Source organism: Pseudochaenichthys georgianus, chromosome 11, assembly GCF_902827115.2.
Source record: "Pseudochaenichthys georgianus chromosome 11, fPseGeo1.2, whole genome shotgun sequence".
Classification (NCBI taxonomy): Eukaryota; Metazoa; Chordata; class Actinopteri; order Perciformes; family Channichthyidae; genus Pseudochaenichthys; species Pseudochaenichthys georgianus.
This window is the reverse complement of record NC_047513.1, coordinates 10,710,742-10,731,032: the sequence shown is the minus strand read 5'-3', so window position 1 is coordinate 10,731,032 and position 20,291 is coordinate 10,710,742. Positions and strand designations below refer to the sequence as shown.

Below are 20,291 nucleotides of genomic sequence, written 5' to 3'. Positions count from 1 at the left end.
TGAACTTTTGGGATTTTTTTTAAGTTGCTAAATGCGCACTGATGGGAGCAGCGTCACATTAGAGGCCATCATAACATCATGTCTATTCGAAAATGTTTTTCAATACTCCTCCAATAGAGTGTGCATTTTCCTAATTATCATTTACGATTAAATGTCAATAATAAAATCAATGTCAATGTTGTTGCTACCAGCAGGATTACAGAAAAAACTATATTTCATGATATTAAGTTGAAGGGTAAGGCATGTGCAACCCATTCAACTTTGGAGCAGATCAAGGGGCATTTTTTACTCGAATCAGCCTTGACAAAGATTTGTGTTTCCAACGGCACTTATTGTAAATGAAGGCAGTAAAACAATCCATGTTCCATCTACAGGGTCACTTAAGGCATCGCAATAACATAAATCTTCACTTTTGGTTCAGCACTTGTCACAATGTCGTTACTGGACAGCAATTAGAGGTCAAAAAAGGTCAAAGCTTATAAACGCTTCACGATTGATCCCACATATGAAATTCCGGGGAGGTTAAGCTGGATCTCAGCATTGGAAATAACTCCTTTGTGTCTTTGTTTCTGCTGATGTCTGTTACAAAGCAGTCAGTACATAAAGACACTCGCTGCTGACGGGGCAGAATGTGCCGCTGTTATATGAGACAGCGTAGAGACCTGGAGGCCTCAGGTGATACACCGCCCTTGGTACAAAATAATCGGAGCGAGGTCACATAATATTAGCATAGACTGCACTTCTCAAGATTCACTGTAGCCAGATGGGTGTTGGCCACACTGGACCAATCAGAGAAAGAGAGAGAAATATGTATGGGAATGTATCTGAAGGTCAAAGTGGAACGATTAAAAAGAGCAATTTGAGATTAGGCGCGTTCACACAGCCGTACTTTTCCCACTTTAGTTCCGATAAAGTTCTGAAATGTTGCGTACACCAAAAACATCCGGAACAAAAATGTGTTCATGAGAACCTTTTTACCCCCTTTACTGACTTTCGTGGGAGAAAAAACTAAAAGATAAAAAAAGGTTCCTATGTCTGATTGGTTGGGCAGGAATGCAAACCACGCCCCGTAAATCTCCCAAAAAGTTTTGTGAAGCCGCCATTTTATTATCCTCGCATTAGCATTATTAGCATAAACTCGCACAAATGCAGAGAGACTAACTTATGACAACACAAAAGAAAACATGGGAGCGGTGGAGATGAGGAGGTGTCGGCGTTCAGTAGAAGCCAGTCCCCAACTCCGGGGACTTCCGGCCGGGGACTTCGGGGTGAAGTTGTTTGCGGCCTGCCAGTAAACCCAAAGCAGAAGAAGAAGAAGTGACGTCAGCGGCTTCATTTTCCTAATCGGACTTATTCCGGTGTGAACGCGATCTGTACTTAGTTCACGAGAACTGAACTAAGTTCTGATGAACCTTTGTGGGAAAAGTACTGCGTGTGAAAGCACCTATTGGCATATTTCAGATTTCAAATTTCAGATTCATTTTCTCTATAAACATCTAAGAAACTGTGTTTAAGCCTTGTATTAAAACAACGAGCCATTAGATGAATGATGACACCTTTAGGTCATGGATGGGAAAAAACATGTTTCTTAGCGTTTACGTAAATCGGAACATTGAAGTCTTATATAGTAGAGAATGATAGTTCTTACTGTATGAAGCGAAGTGAGAGGCGGTGTGCTCACTGAATATTGCATGCTCCTGAAACCTTCAAGGGTACATTAAAGCAAACCCAGTCCTGCATTTGGCTGTACCCAATTGAGTGAATCGTTGACTTACTCAGTCAAATCAAGAGTTTTTTAGGAAATGAAATCTACCCTTTGGCCAAAAAGCTTTTTCACTGTGTTGTTGCCTTCCTTGGTTTGCAGACGTTCCCTGAAGATTTAAGTGACATTTATGAGCAAACAAAACATCTTGTGAGCCTTTAATGACTCAAAGCTCTAGATGTATCTGGGTGTGTCAGCACTTATGTGGATTAGTCTGCTCATATTCTGTATCTCAGTATCAATGGAAACGTTTGTCTTTAAAATGTGTATATTTTATTTCATAGGTTAATTGATAATAATGTTAATGAATCATCACATACTGGCTCTGAACTGATCTACTGTTCCTTCAAATAAGTGATATGAAAATCACAACATCGTTTTTGACATTTGTAATTGTTGTATGGATCCATGTAAGTTATATAAGATATGCACTTGCTGCTGTTGTAATCATGTAAATGCCCCCTGTACAAATAAAGGATTTGTGATTCTGATATTCCACTCCCTTTATTTTATATGTGTTGCGCTCATGGTAATGCACAACTCGTCTTTTAAAATAACAAATCCAAATCCCAGGCCAGTGTGTAGGACAAACATCATATTTGCCTGCCCCTCACATTCAAAACGTGAATAATTCAACAAATGAAATGGTCTAATAATACGGCATCTTTTCAAAAAGTGTGCTAGTCTGCTAAATGCCTGTGTCGTTCTAAACGCACACTGAAATGGCAACTGCCTGATTTTGGAATTGGAATTCCTACCAGAGCCACAGAAGACATTAAACAACTTCTTCAGCAGAGTTGTTTTCCTCATGATGAATACAATCTGTGGATTGTCCTTTCACTGTGAGGCTGAATGAATGAAGGTCAATAACAAAGAGTTGGCATTAGGGTAGAGAAATTGCTGTCCAATACTAAACTATGAAATTGTATTTGTACATGTGATGAATGTCAAATGTTTCACTGAGACACTTTGTACTGATTCTTCACCCTCCATCCAAACTCATCAACATCACTTAGTTAAAAGTGAATTAAAGGAGACAGCAAGGAAAAAGCTCCCAGCGCGTCACCAGACACACACACACACACACACACACACACACACACACACACACACACACACACACACACACACACACACACACACACCCTTATTGACTGTGTCAGTCACTTTTATTTGTCAAGTCACCGTGACTCAGTAGAAAGTCACATGACTGGCACCCAAAACATCTGAGATAACGTTCCACAAAAAGAGTGTAAATGATGCAATTATAAAATAATATGTTGGCTACAGCTAAAATCCTCCAAAATTCATTATTTTTCTTCCGTATCAATGTTCAGCTTAATCTGTCTTCTTTGATTTGGATTTCCACATGTTATTATCATTGCTCCAAATATGAGATGTTTAAGGGAGAGCCATTACACCATTTAAATCTAACAGGATTACTAGCTGATATTGCTCTACATTGGTCTGTATTAAGCTCCAGACAAACTTCTGTGTTAGCAGCCTGTTGCTGCACCCACAGATGCTGCGTTACTATAGTAACCAGTGCCATGATGACAGAATGAGACCACACGATCCAACCTGCTCGTGTGAGGCCTATAAATGTATGTTTGTGTGCAAATAGAAAACATTTTAAAACAATCACAACCCTAAAGTTGTCTCAAGTACAACAAAAAAACGTAATAGAAATATATAAAAAGATAACTCATCCAAATGTCCTTCTCAAACTCCACATCCTAGCTTCTTTCTCCTTGCCTCCATTAAAATCTCTCCGTCTTTGTTTCCCCTCCATGTCCATATCGCTCCCTACCCCCCTCTTGTCCTTTCTTCATTTCCATAGCAACAGCCGGGAGGAGACATTATTGACACAGGCTGAAGGTAACCAAGGCACCGAAGGCGCTCGTGCACAATGGAAATCTCATAAACCAAAGGAACACTAGTGGGCTGCAATAATGCATGTGGAAACACACAAACAGACACTGACCTACATCCAGACAGCCCCGTGTCAACTCAACTTTGGAGTGAAACCAGGAGGCAGGGTGAATGTATCGAGCTGTTTTGATGGGATGATTCAAAAACGTTTCAATTGGGATTTCAGCATGAGGGTGGTGTTTTAATGAGCTCGTCAATGTTTGACACGAGGAGGGATAAGAGCAGGATGCCGAGTCAGAGCACGACACGGGAATATACACGCACACACAAACCCAATGGCATAGACTATTTTCAGAGGAACGTCAAAGGTTGTGTGTGCGATTTAGCATTAGCCGTTGCTTCTGTGCTTACAGACTCAACCTGACTTTCACAGCATTTTCACCATCACTTCTAAGTTACATTTGATGTTAAAAACAAGTTAAAATGTTTGCTTAACTTATAAAAGATTGTGTGAATTTGTACGACCCAAACATTTACAAACAGCGTTAATTTATCAGTCAATCTAATAGCACACTTCTCTGCACAGGGTCTCATACACTTCTTTGTTATACTTGATCGACATTTGATCAGGTAATCATGCTGAGATCAAGATATCTTTTTCAAGGTGACATGCGTACAGCTGGGAGAAGCAAATAAACAAAAAGCAGGATGGAATGAATACGTTCAAGAAACCAAACTATTCATAGGCATCTCTCACAAAAGCACACGCAGCATCAGTCATTCACAGAGATCAATTCAGGTTTGATCTTTCTTATCTACTTCTACCTCTAAATGGATATTTCTACAGCTCCTTTTCAGCCAGCCCCAGAGGAACACAATGCGTGTGTCTGTGTACGAGTTTAAGAATAGTAACAGGTTCGTTTTCAGTAGTGAGGTGCGTCTCGGTGCTGCATTGCATTCTGCTCTATTTTCTACTTCTTCTGCAGTTCTAGAAACAGCAGTCTAGGCCTTTCCAATAATTATCATCCAAATGTTTATGTGATGTTTAGCAATGTAAAAACGACTATATCATCTAGGAATGTGAGTTTTAAACATCCATTGTTACATATTAGCTTGATCCGTGATTTATTGATCAAATAATGAAAACATTCTTAATCTCAAACATAGCCTGAATCTGAACCCCAAACAAAGAAAATGAAATGACTTTCCTCGGTTACCTCATGCAGATCAAAACATACATAGGCTACATACCTATGTTGTTTCTCACACACTGAAACTGAACATATACAGTACATAGACACACATTGTAAAAAAGGCAGGCATGCGTACTGAAATCACAAACGTACAGTGTCTGTTATACACAACTCTGCAGTGCTCCTGGTGACTCACAGAGTTATTGTGGCATACATACATACATACGGCTCACACGCCCACACTGATCTGCTTAGACACTCACTTTATATAGAAACACTCCTCACACCTGCATTATTCACAAATCACAAGTCTTTGTACAGACAGACAGGAGTTTAAGTTAAAATACTTTCTTTTTTTAATGGAGAAATGTTTTAAAGGACAAATAAAAATGGAGACATACACCCTGGAAAAAGATCCCCTCCTGTTTGTGAGTCTCAAGTATGAAGAAAGAAAAACACTTGCCTGCCCCTCCATCTTCTGATTGTAGCTGGATGATCACCGAGAATGTGTTTTACTCCAACTGAAGGATGCAGAGATCTTCAGGTGGTGGTTATAGGCTGCGCAGGACCCGCCCGCCGGAGCTGTCAGCTGCAGGAAAAGAAACACACCTCGTTAGGCGCTGTCCGTGGTACCGGCCGGCTCTGGCAAGCAGGACACGACCGCTTTCCCATCAGGGAACCACACACTAATAATCAATAACTTCCATTTTGTACTGGGCACATTTGAAGCTATAAAGGACAGGAAATAGATAGGGATGAAAACGAACCTCTACTTGAACATATTTGGTACATTCTTTACACAAAAGAGAACCCCAGATCCCGGAAGAAACGGATACAAAGGGATATTAAAGTGACACTCACCTCTCGTGACTAGCAGACAAAGATACCCTCGCTGGGCTGCAGCAGTGCCTCCCTCTTTTTAGAATTCGTCTCACACGGTGGGCTGCGAGGAGAACCGCACGTAACCGCACGCAATTTTTTTCATTATATATTTTCGTTTACTCCATCAACCTATGAACAACTGGAATGCTGGGATGCCGTGACGTTGCCCCGCCCCTCCGCTTTTACGTTCAGAAATCCGTGCATCATCGCCGCATCCCGTGAGTCCAATGTCCTATTATGGTGACTGCCTTTATTCGGTTACTTGGTCAGCTGAGTTGACGAAAGCCTGGGCGCATGCGTGGTATAGGGTCTCCCGAGGGTCGTGAGGGGACAATTGTGGCCCCCCTCTCTCCCTTTCTTTCCACGGTCCTCCTTTCCTTCCCATGATGCATCTCGCCGGCGACCTTGACAGTAGCTGCTGGGTGATGCTGACGCTGCGGATGCTGATGCAACGCGGCCCGTTACTGAGGCAACGGGTCATGCGGTACAGCTTAGATGATGCTCCAGGTGTAGGAATAATTACATTTAAAAAAACATTTAATTTGACAGTATGTGCAGATAGTAATGGTTTGAGAGCAGCCAGCAGACAGGGCACATAACCATAACAATGCGAAATATAAACGGATATATCCAATAATGCACACTGCAGTTTCCCTGGTCCCATGATTTGCTCGTGACACATAAAATAACAATCAGCTGATGTTGCATCATGGAGGTTTGTATAACATGATGTTGCAATTAATGTGGCATATTTCAGTCTATGAGTTTGGAAAATTCGGTACCTCAATATTTATACTGAACAGTTTCTAAACTATATTTTCTAGTTTATTTTTTCAAATTTTAATTTCTACTTTTTAGATTTTTGCACTCCTGATTAGATCCTTAACTGCAATTTAACTGCATTAACCCTGTGGGTAATGTCCACAGTAATAACTCTTACATGTCTAATATGTGTAATGTGTAATTGTAAAGCGCTTTGAGCACCTGCAAAAGCGCTCTAATAAAAGATGTGATGCATTATTATTATTATTTTGTCATCTAATTATGATTACTTGGCACAATGATAAGTTGAATCTCACATTTGTCCTTTTGTTATCACTTGAAAGTGTTCTAAAGCTTTGAGGTTTGAAAGATTCAACAATACAATTATCTCTTTACACCAAACTCAATGTTTACTTTCATAATATTGCCATGATGTTTGTCCATATTGTGACTTTCAATCTTTAAAAAAGGAATGTTGTCAACTTAAATTACATTATTATAAAATAAAGAGACCAAGGATTTAGGGGTTCGTGTATGGCCCTCTGATGGAAGGATATGTTTGCCATCTTCCATCTTCTTGTTTGTGGCAAAACGTGTCCAAATGTAACCCTCAGTTTCTTTCCTTGGCAAATTGATTATATACATGTCCACATTAACATCGAATAAACGGAACCAAGAAACAAGACAACAAAACACATTGCTGTTCGTCCTTACCTGTCCATCTGGCTGTTATCTCTCTTATATTTAAAAAATATCTTGTTTTTTTCACCAGAGGGAATATAAGTGGTTTCAAAGAAACGTGGTTATTTAATATCTGACCATTTAAATGTACTGTGGAGACAATGGGATCTATTACTGTAAACGTTACAAAGCTCTCACCTTTCAACATAAAACACACCCCTGAAGAGATCTATTATTTTAAACTGCATATTCAAGGCTCAAATTTCCGTATAGTTTTAGTATAACATGGATGATGAAATGAAGCAGGACAGCAAGGTTCACAGTAATATCATTTATTTAGTCGCTTCTGTACAGAAAGAGCATTTATGCATTTTCACATTAAGATACTTGGATGAAGACAGAGGGTTGTTCAGATCTTTCCAGCAAAACTTCCCGCCTCCAACTGATCGTCCCATTTTGTAACCTGCAGCATAGAGTAAGAGAAAAGCTCAAAACAGAGAAAGCACTAAGATGTTATGTTTATGGTGAACATGGGAACTTATTCGTGACATTAAGAACCGTTTCAAACGCACCCAGCTCACGGGGCAGAGGCTCTTGTAGACCCTCTGGTACCAGTCGCAGGGAGCCGTGTCCTGGTCTTTGGCGGACAGAGCTTTGTTACATCTGTGGAAATCTGCAGAGAACAGAGAAGAAGAAAATCAAATCAGGAAATAAATACCCTGACATTGCTGCTACTTCGGGTGAGCCATTAGTCTGCCAGTTTTTTTTAATCAAAAGAATAAACACATTACATTACATTTAGCTGACGCTTTTATCCAAAGCGACTTACAATAAGTATTCGACCAGGAATGAAGAAAACAGAATCATATAAGTACATCAGGTTTCATAGAGCCAAACATTTCAAGTGCTACTCAACTGGCTTTAGATAAGCCAGTCCTTTGTTAGTAGATAAGTGCTCTGTTACAGATGAGGCACACCTGTTCCCACTCACCTAATCAACCTTCTCTTTAAGAGCCTGGCCCTCACCTCACTGCCAGAGAATTAAATGCTGTTCCACGATCCAGAGTGCCTTTCTGCAGCATTGAGTCTAGTTTTGTTCACTTTGCAGTTTTTGAGCAACTTTTGAGTTTTTGCCTGGGATGTTTTCCCTCTGCTTTGTTTTTGGACCTTTCAGTACCTGCCTTGGACTAGCTTTCTTTATTAAACACATTGAAACTTTATTCGTGTCAGTCTCTGTTTTGGGCTCCTAAGTAGTATCCAAACGCCACACTGAATATTGGAAATACTTAGTCAATGTGACATAAAAAGCCTTTAGGTGAAAAGATAAGGGATTACAATTGATGAATAAAGCAAACAATGTCAGAAATAACCTTTTTCAGTTTGACCTTATACTGCTGTTAGAAATTTGAGTTTATATCCACACATTCATCAAACAATAAGGTGAGGATAAGGAAATACATTCACCTTATAGCCAAGCTAAATAAAAATAGGCAGATTTGATCTGTGTCCATGTTTAGGTTTAAGTTTTGAGCTGGATTTAGCAGGAGACAAAACAACTCCCCAGTATGTGTGTGATAAGGAAACATGAAGATACAGTTTACATCAGTAGGTTTGAAAAACTACAGCCTGAGGGATAACATCAATCTTTAGCAGCATTGATAGGGTACAGTCATTATGAACTAGATGTATGGATGTGCATTATCTTTTAATTATGCATTTACCCAGATAGTTTTGGTAACAGTTGCGGGTCTGGTTAGTGTTGGGGAAGCGGGCGTCGAAAGGAGCCGTCCTGTAGTTCTTGATCTTCTCATCGATGGTGTCAGACATCTTCAGGCTGCTGGATCTCTGCAGAGGACCAACAGCATGTGACACAAGACTGAAACCACACTGACTGGACACAATAAGAAAACCAGTGGACCACATTGAGTAGACATAGCAGAAAGACAGTGGGTCTGCTGTATAGGCATTTTATCCTCACAACACACTGTGCAGGGCAGTGGATAGCACTCCGCACAAAATGGTACATTTGCTAATGTTATGCTTGTATTGGTATCTGTTTTGGATGCCGAATTAAACAGACGACCCTAGTGACTAGTTAGAAACCTTCAGTTGTGCTCTACGTGGTATGTTTCTATCACTAACGATAGAAATAATCAAATTCATATTTATTCAAAAGGAGTTTGGTATCACTTGTGCATGATACAACAGTGAATCATTGTTTGGCTAGCGTTATAGCCACCGGTCAGTATTTATTCAGGGAATGTATAAGCTAACAATTAGCTTTTTTAAGGGAAGTATAACAATAATGCAGGTAATACATCAATTAAATTTAAAATAAAAACAATATTTACAATAATAAGACTGTTTGCTGACGTTAACCTTTGGAGATAAATATACATTAACGATAAGCCTGGTCAGGTGTTACTATGGACGCTATTCACATCTCCGCCATTTGCCCGGACAAACACATAAATGACAAAGAAAAATTACATCAAAATGCAATTATTAACAACGTACAAGTGAGGCAAAAAGCAAGTTATTTATATGAAATGCAGTGTACCTTTCAAAGAGAAATTCCGCTATAATCGCTGTGTCCTTAGGTCTGAAGGGCTGATCACTTGCAGTGCATGCTGGGAAACAGAAATGACGCTTCAAGTGTGTTTAAAAAGAGCAACGCCGCCATATTGTGGACACAGTGAGGAAGTACAACTGCACTCTGGAAACAGCAGCAAAGCATGACAGATTATACCTGCAGTTAATGATGGCCATTATGATGTTTGAAATGATGAATGTAGCATAATTGTAACACAAAATGGTTATACACATATTCAAATGCAGCATAAAATGGTGTGAGGCATATATACAACTTCATGTGCTTAAATATTGAACATTATAGTTTATTTTTCTCTGGCTTTACAGACATAGCCACATACACTTTATACAAAATTAACCTATAAGACATATACTTTTTTAACATCCTCTGCCATGAGCACAAATACATTACATAGAAAAAGTGGTCAAAACGGTTAATAATAATAACTAATACACATCTAAAATAAACATCATAAAAACAGCAGATGACACTATCATTACAGTAACGATTTTATTCAAAACTTATCTTATGATACAGGACAGAAATATATTTACTTTGCATTTTGGGGAGATTTCTTACGAGCATTATTGTTACTGTATATTAAAGAAAAGTGTGATTTAATTTAGACATGTTTGTATTGAGTTATATATTCTAATAATAATCACCATCAACATGGTCTTGTCTTGTCCTGTCTTATCCTGTCCTGTCCTGTCCTGTCCTGTCCTCTCCTCTCACTGTAGAGTAGCTTGTCTCCTCTCACAGACCCTCCTCAGTAGGTTGGAGCACCTGTAGGTGAACCAGCTCTTCCTGTAGTCGTCTCTCGGGGTGAGGCGTCCACACAGCTCTCTGCTGTCTGCCTTATCGGGCTCACGCTCCCAAAACCTACAGGGAGAAGCAGAGGGGGAAACAAACACAAAAACAGTCTTTAATCTGTTACCATGGCAACCACTACTCCCCCATAAGAAAATGCATCATAAAATGAATACAACCACCCACTGTCTTTATTAGGGGAAATCTTATTAATACATATGCAGAATGAGAACATATTTGTATAACTCTGATCAGAATTCATTATTAATATCGAAGAGTAAGTTCAAAAATCTTCAAACTACCTTTTAAATTTCAAACAGTATGCTACATATAACAATATATACAACATAATACCAAATCGAACAATCTTTACAAAAATAAATTATGTTTTGTTGTTACATTTTCTGTTTAAATTTATTTCCTAACACATATTTTATGCTCTTTCTTCCTATTTAGACCCCCTTAATGTCTATTTTATTGTGCAATTTACTATTTACATCTTATTTGTAACTTAATTTTTTCCGTGTTTTTATTAAAAAGTGGAAATTACTAGGAACGTTTTTCATACAGGCCTGAGCAAACTGAATGAAGTTAATTTCTTTGTACCTATTTCTATGTATTTCACTCAGGAAATGTTAAACAACTACATGGAATCACTTGTGTGTCCTTATTGGTGAACCAGCGACCTGTGACCAAACTCTTGAGTTACAGGAATAGAGATCAGGGTGGGGCAGGGTGTCCCTTAACCTCAGGAGCCCCGTCTGTCCCCGGTCAACCCCCCTCCTCTTCCTGTCTGCCATCACTCACCCTGGTCCCTTCTCCACCAGGGAGCCGTCACTCCACTGCCAGCCCCCGTCACCACCTCCCCCCCTGAGGCCCAGCCAGTACGAGTCTCCCTGGCTCAGACTCTGGGCCTTCCCCCACAGAAACACCTGAGAAACATGTCAGGAAATGTCATCCATTTGTCAGGAAAGGTTTCAATGTATCACCCCTTTTCTACAAACATCATTTCACCACCCTTATTGGGAACAACATCAAGGACATAAACTGTGTTACATAAACAGTGAAAGACAAAACTTGAGATGACCTTAAGCTGCGACGTCTCCATATTTCACTGCAGTCTTAAATCTATTCTTAACTTCTCTCCCTGATGGTGTGTGAAATGTGTGTCCTTACAGCTAAAATGTCAAGGAAAGCATCTCAAATGCTTACAAGTGGACACACGCAGAATATATCATCAATGAAGTTCCAGGAAAGACACATAGATACTAAGAGTAGAAGGCTGTTTGCAGTAAAACCCATTATTATAATTCACTGAATTGATTGAATATGTATTTGGAAGCAATCAGAGTGGGTTCAATGATTCAGGAAGTAGAAAATGATAGGACAGTAGGTATGTGTGTGTGTGTGTGTGTGTGTGTGTGTGTGTGTGTATGTGTGTGTGTGTGTGTGTGTGTGTGTGTGTGTGTGTGTGTGTGTGTGTGTGTGTGTGTGTGTGTGTGTGTGTACCTGCTCATCCTCTGTCTGCACTGTGGCCACAGCCCCCCCCAGTGCCATGCAGTGGTACTGGCTGCTGAGCCAGTCAGCTCTGTCCTGACTGAACAGGAAACATTTTTCTCCATTAGGCATCCAGCCGGCTGGACATGGTGTGCACACTGTCTCTGGGTGAAAAAACAAGAAGAAACAATAACAAGAATTCAAAAAACATCAGCATGTGTTTACATTTTCAAGCTCAAAATGGCCCTTTGACAACAGAAATGACAATATGAACAAATAAACACATTTTAAGAATAGAAAATAGACAAATACAGTAGATGCTGAAATATGTAGGTAAAATAAAGAAAAGAGACCATTCAAAATAGTACAAATTAGAAAGTCTGTTAAAAAAAGTGTTTCAGCTGACAGAAATATGCTGACAGAACCCACATCTCTTATAGCTCTGGTACATTTACATTTAAATGTGTAAACATTTTCCTAATTCATCAAAAAAGTACTATGTCATGCAGTTTTGTAATAATCATGCAAATTGTTGTTTTAGGGGGAGAAACCAGGTGAATAGAACAACTATTTTAATAATATACAGTATCACCAATTCTTATAGCTGATGACTTATTACTAATATTAAATATGCAAATTATTTAACTCTGGTGAAGTTAGGAGACATATAGAGATGCAAATAGACCAAGTTAATACAATACATACCTAATGGTGTGTGTTGGTACTCATGTTAATTAATATAATATATAATAAAGCCAAAAGCAACCCTGGTTCTGGATTAAATAAGGAAATTCTATAATTTCTGTGATTGACCGCCTAATTTATGGATTTTTAACAAAGCGACAACATTGAATATTTGACAACATGCATTCTTTAGTTTGTCATTTCAATATGTCTAAACTTAACCTAACTGCTACCCTAACCCGTAAATATTGCAAACCTTAAATTTGTCTTTACTTTCTAAAGATGTCCTCACTCTCCTCATACACGCACACACACACACACACGCACGCACGCACGCACGCACGCACGCACGCACGCACGCACGCACGCACGCACGCACGCACACACACAGCACGCACACACACACACACACACACACACACACACACACACACACACACACACACACACACACACACACACACACACACACACACACACACACACACACACACACACACACACACACACACCCCTTTACCCCCGGTGCTGGAGTTGCTGACTGAGCAGTACTGGTTCAGAGAGGGATACTGGGAGAACAGGAGGCGATAGGACTGGTTCAGCTCCTCCAGTCTGTGCGTCAAATATTTCAGTTTGTTTTCCTGCAGGGCCGACTGTGACTGGAAGGTGAAGGTGATCTGAACCACTGCGATACCAAACACACACACACACACACACACACACACACACACACACACACACACACACACACACACACACACACACACACACACACACACACACACACACACACACACACACACACACACACACACACACACACACACACACACACACACACACACACACACACACACACACACACACACACACACACACACACACACACCGGAAAGACAGACAATTACTTAGGTTACACAATGTCCCATCACCTGTTTCCATGGATACAGGATAGTACAGGATGTGTCTGAGAGGAAACAAAGCTGACTGACGGAGGTACAATTAAATAAAGCACCATTCAGAAGAATCATAAAGAGTCGATCCGCTCAAACCTTCAAAACTAAGACATTCAGTCTACATTTATGACAAAATGACATCTGCTGGCACAACAGTAAAGAATGTTCTGGACTTCTTTAAAGCAAAGATGAAGACATTATCAGGTCATGGCTGCTGTTATCGTTTAACGTATAAAATATATCCAACATTGTCAAGACATCCAAAGGAAAGCCTAACAAAATGAGACAAGGCAGAGGACAAGCCTTGAACAAGATCAATTAATTTCACATAAATGCTGAGACACCACAGGGTCTAAAAACAAAGGCGGTCGCAAACAGACTGTAACCAACTGAGACAAATGTGTACTTTGGGCTATATAGATAACACTGGATTAATTTGATTAATATGACAAATTAACACAAGTTATAGAAAGTGTGCCTACTCATGGGGTCAGCATTAAAAGTCAAACTGTGATGAAATACTCACAGCTGAGAGTCAGCAGGAGAGTGACCATGATGAGCAGAAAGCAGAGCAGAGAGAAGTAATGAGCCAGCTGTCTGTACCGACTCAACCAGCCTGAGACAAAATAAGACACATGTTAAGCCTAACAATGAATTTCAAGACAGAAGGTGTTCTGATGGACCGATTCATTCTGCAGGGGTCCCTATATTAATATCACTGTTTATAACTGCATTTTAAAAGAGAAAATGAAAATGTTTATTACAGGAGTAGCTGATTATTTGATGGATCAACAGCATTATTCTTCTTGAACTTAACAATTTTCAAAGGATAACAGTATGAATACAAAACACTGAGTTTGTAAGCACTCCAAAGTTCCTTTAAGATAAAGTATTTTGCTGTGCTAAGAAATGTTTAAATATATGTATATGTTTAAATGATACACATTTGGACTTGAAATGCATACATGTTAGTGCAGCAAGAAACACTTTGCCAAGAAAGAATAAAGAAATTACTTTTTTCTGTAGATGCTTCCTTTGGTTTCTCCTCCACCAGAGCAGATCCATTGTTGACTTTCATGGTTTCAACAGCAACCGTCGGCATGGTAGTTTGATTTTAGTGAATGCATTTATGCACAATAGCTCCGGGTTAACAGTTTATCTTATGTTGTTTTAATACCTCTAAGCCTTTGTTGCTCAGAAGCAGGAACAAAATAACAGCCCAGTGTTCCTAATGTAAAATGATCATGATACTGGTTGCACTGCAGCCATATGCAAAGCACAACTGTCTGATAACCAAACAACTGAAGAGTTCAGCAACTGATGTTCAGTTTAACTCTCTACCATGGAAGTCCATGTTGCTGATTATTTAAAGGGGCCCTATGATGCTCATTTTCAGGTTCATTTATATTATGTGCCTCTACTGTGACATATGTACATGCTTTAAATGTCTCCTATTATGCAAAATCCACTTTTTCATGTCTCTTATACATCAACATGTAAAAGATTCTCTCTCTTTTTGTCCTGATCCATTTATATAAAAACTTATCTGAAAATGAGCTGATCAGATTTTGGCCACTTTATGATGTCATAACGATTTTTTGGCTTGTGTAACCAAGGTAACCCCCCACACCTTATCACCTGAATCTCCTCCTCAAGCGCCATTGTGTTTTTTCTTAACCAAATATCTCTCAGAGGGGCGTGGCTCCTTATTTTCAAGTAACAGACAGAGAATCAGCACTTTTGAAACAGGGCTGAAACAGAGGGGATTATGGGTAATGCTGCAATGATCTGTTTGGTATTTTGAGCCAAACACTTCAGAGACATGTTTTGTATATATCTGAGACCTATAATATATTGATGAAAAACAGTATATTAGGAGACCTTTAAGGGTGTGTTCACACCTAATAGTCCGCTATCTGGTGCGCACCAGACCACAGTTTGTTACATTGTTTCATTTTTCAGAAGGTTCGGTTTGCGTTCACACTGGCAAAAACTCAAAGGGACTATAAACTTTAAACACAAATCATGTGCACGGAAATGCTGTTCATTAGTCAGACATTAAGGGGGTACAAACGCAAATCCCGGCAATTTCTAGCGGAGCCTCCGCCATGGAGCATCTGCACTTTCGGCAGGTTATTCTCATGCTGCTGTTAGTCTGGAGATCAACAGACATGATTATATAATCAAACAACGTCCGTTAAAAAACATTATTACATGGCTTTGTTGAATACTCGATTCTGATTGGTCAATTCAAAACACGTGACACGTTTTTAATCCAGAACAGACAGACCGCTGTCAAGGATGTATTGACCGTTGTTAAGGACGCTCACATCTGCACAAAGAAGTCCGTTCGATTTAACTGTATACAGTTTGGCTGAAACTAACTGACAAGACAAGAGCGACAAGAAAACAGCGGAGAAGTAACGGGCAGAAACCCTCCTTTTTACGCAGCGGTCCAGACATAGGTCAGACGGCGACACGTATTCAGTTGCCAGTTACTTTGGCATTAGGGCAGGGATATCTAGATACTTCCCAAGGTTTGACATAATGAATTGTGCTACTTTTAAAGCAAGCAACGATTTTTTCAAATCTGTATTCAAAAAGCTCCTCAAAAACGCTATCGAAGCAGTTCCTGCCGTTGCTACGTTAGTTCAAACAGTAACAACGGACTATTTTTCTTAGCGGATGCATGTACATTTAAATACAACTATTTTTTAAATCAATAAAATAATGTTCTAAATCCACAAAAGCATTTCAATTAATATTGGGAGTCATGTCGTTACTTTGTTGAGAATGTGGCCGTGTAATAAGCGGCATAATGTGCAGCAGCGCGGTCATTATGGGGAAAAGAACCAACCTGATCTCACCAGAATGCGTGACTCCACCACGACTCCTTAACACCGCATTGCGTGGTGGAGTCACGAACTTTGTTACAATTACGTGTCGGCACCACGCAAACAACCCCAATGTAAAGTGAATGAGTCTCCTTTGTCGTGGTGCACACACGCATTTCTACCACATCCTGCAGTGAGCTTTTATTCTATAAAACGTTTTTAAAATCTACTTTATAGCTTGTAGTAACTCACGGGAGGCTTCTTTTATTTTATTTGTATTCATAATAATTTTTATTTTTCGTCAGAATGTATTATGGTGCATTAGTTACGAATTTTTGGTCTCAAAAAACAGTGCATTGTGTGTAATACAACTGTGATTTGTATTAAATTAGTTAGTTTTTAAGGAAGGCCAGAGCTTCAGCTGTGTCAAATAGATTGTTCCCTTTAGTTAACGTTTTTTAAAAGAACATTATATTCCGATTTGATCATGTCCCCTTTATTGTATTACGGAGAGCAAAGTGAGCATCCATTCCCATTGGACAACGGAGGATTTTACACCCGGAAGTAAGTATACTCTTTACTGTCGTGATATCTGCATTACTCATCAACTCAAAAACACCAGATTATCCTTGTTGATTACACAACATTGATTGGTTTAAATTGTGTGCAATGCTTTTGTAATTTTCCCCTTCGATTCGGAGAAACAAATATTTGTTCAGTTTAGGATGGCCGAAGACACTACACTACCCAGAATCCTCAGCTATTGTCTGCGTTGCCTCAAGCTCTGTGATTGGTTGACTGCATTCCATATGAAAAAAAACGTTTCGTAAAAGATAAATCATACTTTATTCAGCAGTGCTTGCTTTACTCTTTGAAAGTCATCACATGAATGCATTGTAATAAATGGTTTGGCTGCATTAAATATTACACATCTGTCGTAGTTCTGTATTTGTATTTATCTACAGAGATCTGGCTCAGAATAGACCGGAAACTATTCTTTTACCGTTCTGTTTTAATTTCACAATAAAGTTAGTAGTAATAATTTGTTTTGATATTATTGTTTTGTATTACCTACTCATGTTAAGACCATCTTTTCTGTGTTGCTTTGGGGTTTTTCCATCGCTTTTGTGTTACAAATATCAAAACAATAACTAAATATATCCGTCGTAAACAGTGGCGTAGCCAGGAATTATTGTGTGGGTGGGCCTGGAGAAATGTAGGTGGGCCAGGGGGAGACATTAAGTGTGGGGTCTGAGCTGAAACTTCATTAATGATTGTAATGATTTTTTAATGCACCAATAGAACTTAAGCATAAATTAGCAGTGAAAACAAAAACATAGGCACGGCGGCCTCAGAATGTGTGTAAAACTGACATCCACATAGGGATGGCTATCGTTAAGGCTTTAACGGTACTACTACTTTTATCGATAGCGCTTACGCTTATGCTCCAGGTTCAGTACCAACCACATCATAAAGTACGCGGACGATACAGCAGTGGTGGGACTCATCAGGGACAACAACAAACAGGCATAGGGAGGAGGTGAAACATCTGACAGACTGGTGTAACACCAACAACCTGATCCTGAATGTCGATAAAACAAAAGAGATGATTGTCGACTTCAGGAACAAAAAGCACCCACCACTCCACATCAACGGCACAGCAAGTGAAGACTACAGGCAGCACCAAGTTCCTGGGGGTGCATATCACAAGCAGTCTGACCTGGTCCACTCACACTACATCACTATTTAAGAAGGCACAGCAGCGCCTACACTTCCTGCACAGCTCCCCCCTCCCATCCTCACCACGTTCTACAGAGGAACCACAGAGAGCGTGCTGACCAGCGGCATCTCCATCTGGTCGAGAGACTGCAACGCCAAAGACTGGAAGTCTCTGCAGAGAGTGGTCAGGACAGCAGAGAAGATCATCGGAGTTTCTCTCCCTCCCATCAGAGACACCGCTCAGAAACGCTGCCTAACAAAAGCCCAGAACATTTTTAAAGACCCCACTCATCCTCACCATGCTCTGTTCTCCCTGCTGCCCTCCGGCAAGAGGTTCCGCAGCATTAAGAGCAGAACAGCCAGATTCTGCAATAGCTTTTTCCCCAAGCCATCAGACTGCTGAACAGCAAGCAGACCAGTAACATAAAGATTACATTACGCTGTGTAAAGGGCACATATTTGTTATATAGTATGTCTATTTTATTTATATGTATAGTAAGTCTTTATATTTTAAACGCACACTTTATCTTTAATTGTATCAGCACCACGTCACTATTATTTATTTATATGTACAATTTTAGCAAGTTTTTATATTGTCCTGTTCCTGTAAGCCAGTACAACGAAATTTCGTTTTAATAGTACACTCTGTGTCTTGTTGAAATGACAATAAAGTATGTCTATGTCTATGTCTTATCGATCCGGTCCTTTAACATTACTTTTATCGGTTCTTTTGGAGAAAAAAAGAAGGTAAACTAACTAAACAAATTGTGAACAAAACTAACATTGCTTTTTATTTAAATTAAATACATAATATTTCACATCAAAAGAAACAACAATGTTTTAACAAATCATATTAAATAATGTGATGACAGAACTGTAAACAGAATAGCTGAAACTTTAACAAAATAAATAACTCAGTTTCCTCTAATCATTAACCCATGTTTGTATAATGTAGTTAACTCGGTGTGTCGCTGCTAGCAAACATAACACCTGACGTGGAAACGTTCCTCGTGGATGGGGCTACAGAGCTACTAGAAAGACAGTGGAACCCGGTGCATTCCTCCGTCTGGATGTGGAGCACTTTTGCTAAATGTTTAGACAAATTGCTCGTGTTACCGCCCTCACATGATAAACTCTTATTCCACTTTTGATAACGAGTATTGTCCACATAGACACGGCTATAGTTTAACCACACCTCGGAGCGCGTTCTCTCCGCCATCTCCTCCGTGTGTGTGTGTGTTGCTGCATGTTGTAGCAGCTGCGTGTGTGTAAACTGCCCCGCCCCCTCTCACACAGACGGGGGCGAGATCTCTTAAACGGAGTTGGCGACACTTAAACTGCAATGTAATGTTTGTGTAGCAATAATACATACAACATATATCGGGGGCACAGGTTGTTTATCCTTGACAGTCGCACAATGGGCACACACTGAGTGTTTTCATATTCAGCAAATGTGTACACGCTAAACTGCAGACCTCAAGATGAAATAATACTTTCATTCACTCACGGCAAAAGTTACTTTACTTACTATAAAAACTCACGGTAAAAAAATGCACTCCCTATTCCATTGTCATGAAGGTGGAATCTAACTATATCCAGAATACGTTTTATTGGATCCAGGCAAGAAAGATGTTTATTTCTGCTGTAAAGTTGGGCATTTTAACATGGGGGTCTATGGGAATTGCTCCTTTTTGCATCCATCCCCTGTCGGCCACTAGATGAACTGCAGTTTGTGGCACTTCCTTCTGGGCTTCCCGGCTCTGCGCTATGAAGCGCTGATTGGCTGTGGGTGGGCCAGACGTGCATGTGGGTGGGCCCAGGCCCACCCGGGCCCACCCACAGCTACGCCGCTGGTCGTAAACTAAACCAGAAACAGCAGTATATTTTATTTTGTTAACACTGTAAACTTGACAGCTTTTTAACCCAAACCACCTACTGGTTAAAGCACGTTATTACACGTTTAGAGTAATATTGAAATCTTGAAAAGGGATGTCCAAAATAGCAATTATATACAGTTTTTAATTAACTATTTGTAGAGAATAACGA

The 20,291-nt window shown here is 39.8% G+C and overlaps 2 protein-coding genes and 1 long non-coding RNA gene across 4 annotated transcripts; all 3 read right to left on the bottom strand.

Annotated features, from left to right (window-relative positions):
- Positions 1–5,290: 5,290 nt before the first annotated feature.
- On the bottom strand, positions 5,291–6,072 carry LOC139434754 (uncharacterized). Its single transcript, XR_011644058.1, has 2 exons — positions 5,689–6,072; positions 5,291–5,416 (listed from the first exon to the last, which is right to left on the bottom strand). It is a non-coding gene; the product is annotated as an uncharacterized lncRNA (long non-coding RNA).
- A 1,396-nt stretch (positions 6,073–7,468) lies between these two features.
- Positions 7,469–9,788, bottom strand: LOC117455390 (cytochrome c oxidase subunit 6B1-like). Of its 2 annotated transcripts, none has more exons than XM_034094899.1 (4): positions 9,713–9,788; positions 8,874–8,997; positions 7,725–7,825; positions 7,469–7,615 (listed from the first exon to the last, which is right to left on the bottom strand). In XM_034094899.1, exons 2-4 carry the CDS (start codon positions 8,977–8,979, stop codon positions 7,562–7,564), a joined length of 261 nt encoding a protein of 86 aa, XP_033950790.1. In that variant the 5' UTR covers positions 8,980–8,997; positions 9,713–9,788; the 3' UTR covers positions 7,469–7,561. The 2 variants fall into 2 exon arrangements, with proteins under 2 accessions (XP_033950790.1, XP_033950791.1); XM_034094900.2 differs by having other exon boundaries at positions 8,874–9,043; positions 9,713–9,774.
- A 688-nt stretch (positions 9,789–10,476) lies between these two features.
- On the bottom strand, positions 10,477–14,794 carry LOC117455491 (C-type lectin domain family 6 member A-like). The gene is made up of 6 exons (XM_034095004.1): positions 14,707–14,794; positions 14,202–14,308; positions 13,257–13,395; positions 12,065–12,216; positions 11,363–11,487; positions 10,477–10,627 (listed from the first exon to the last, which is right to left on the bottom strand). The coding sequence occupies exons 1-6, from the start codon at positions 14,792–14,794 to the stop codon at positions 10,477–10,479; spliced, it is 762 nt and encodes a 253-aa protein (XP_033950895.1).
- Positions 14,795–20,291: the final 5,497 nt, after the last annotated feature.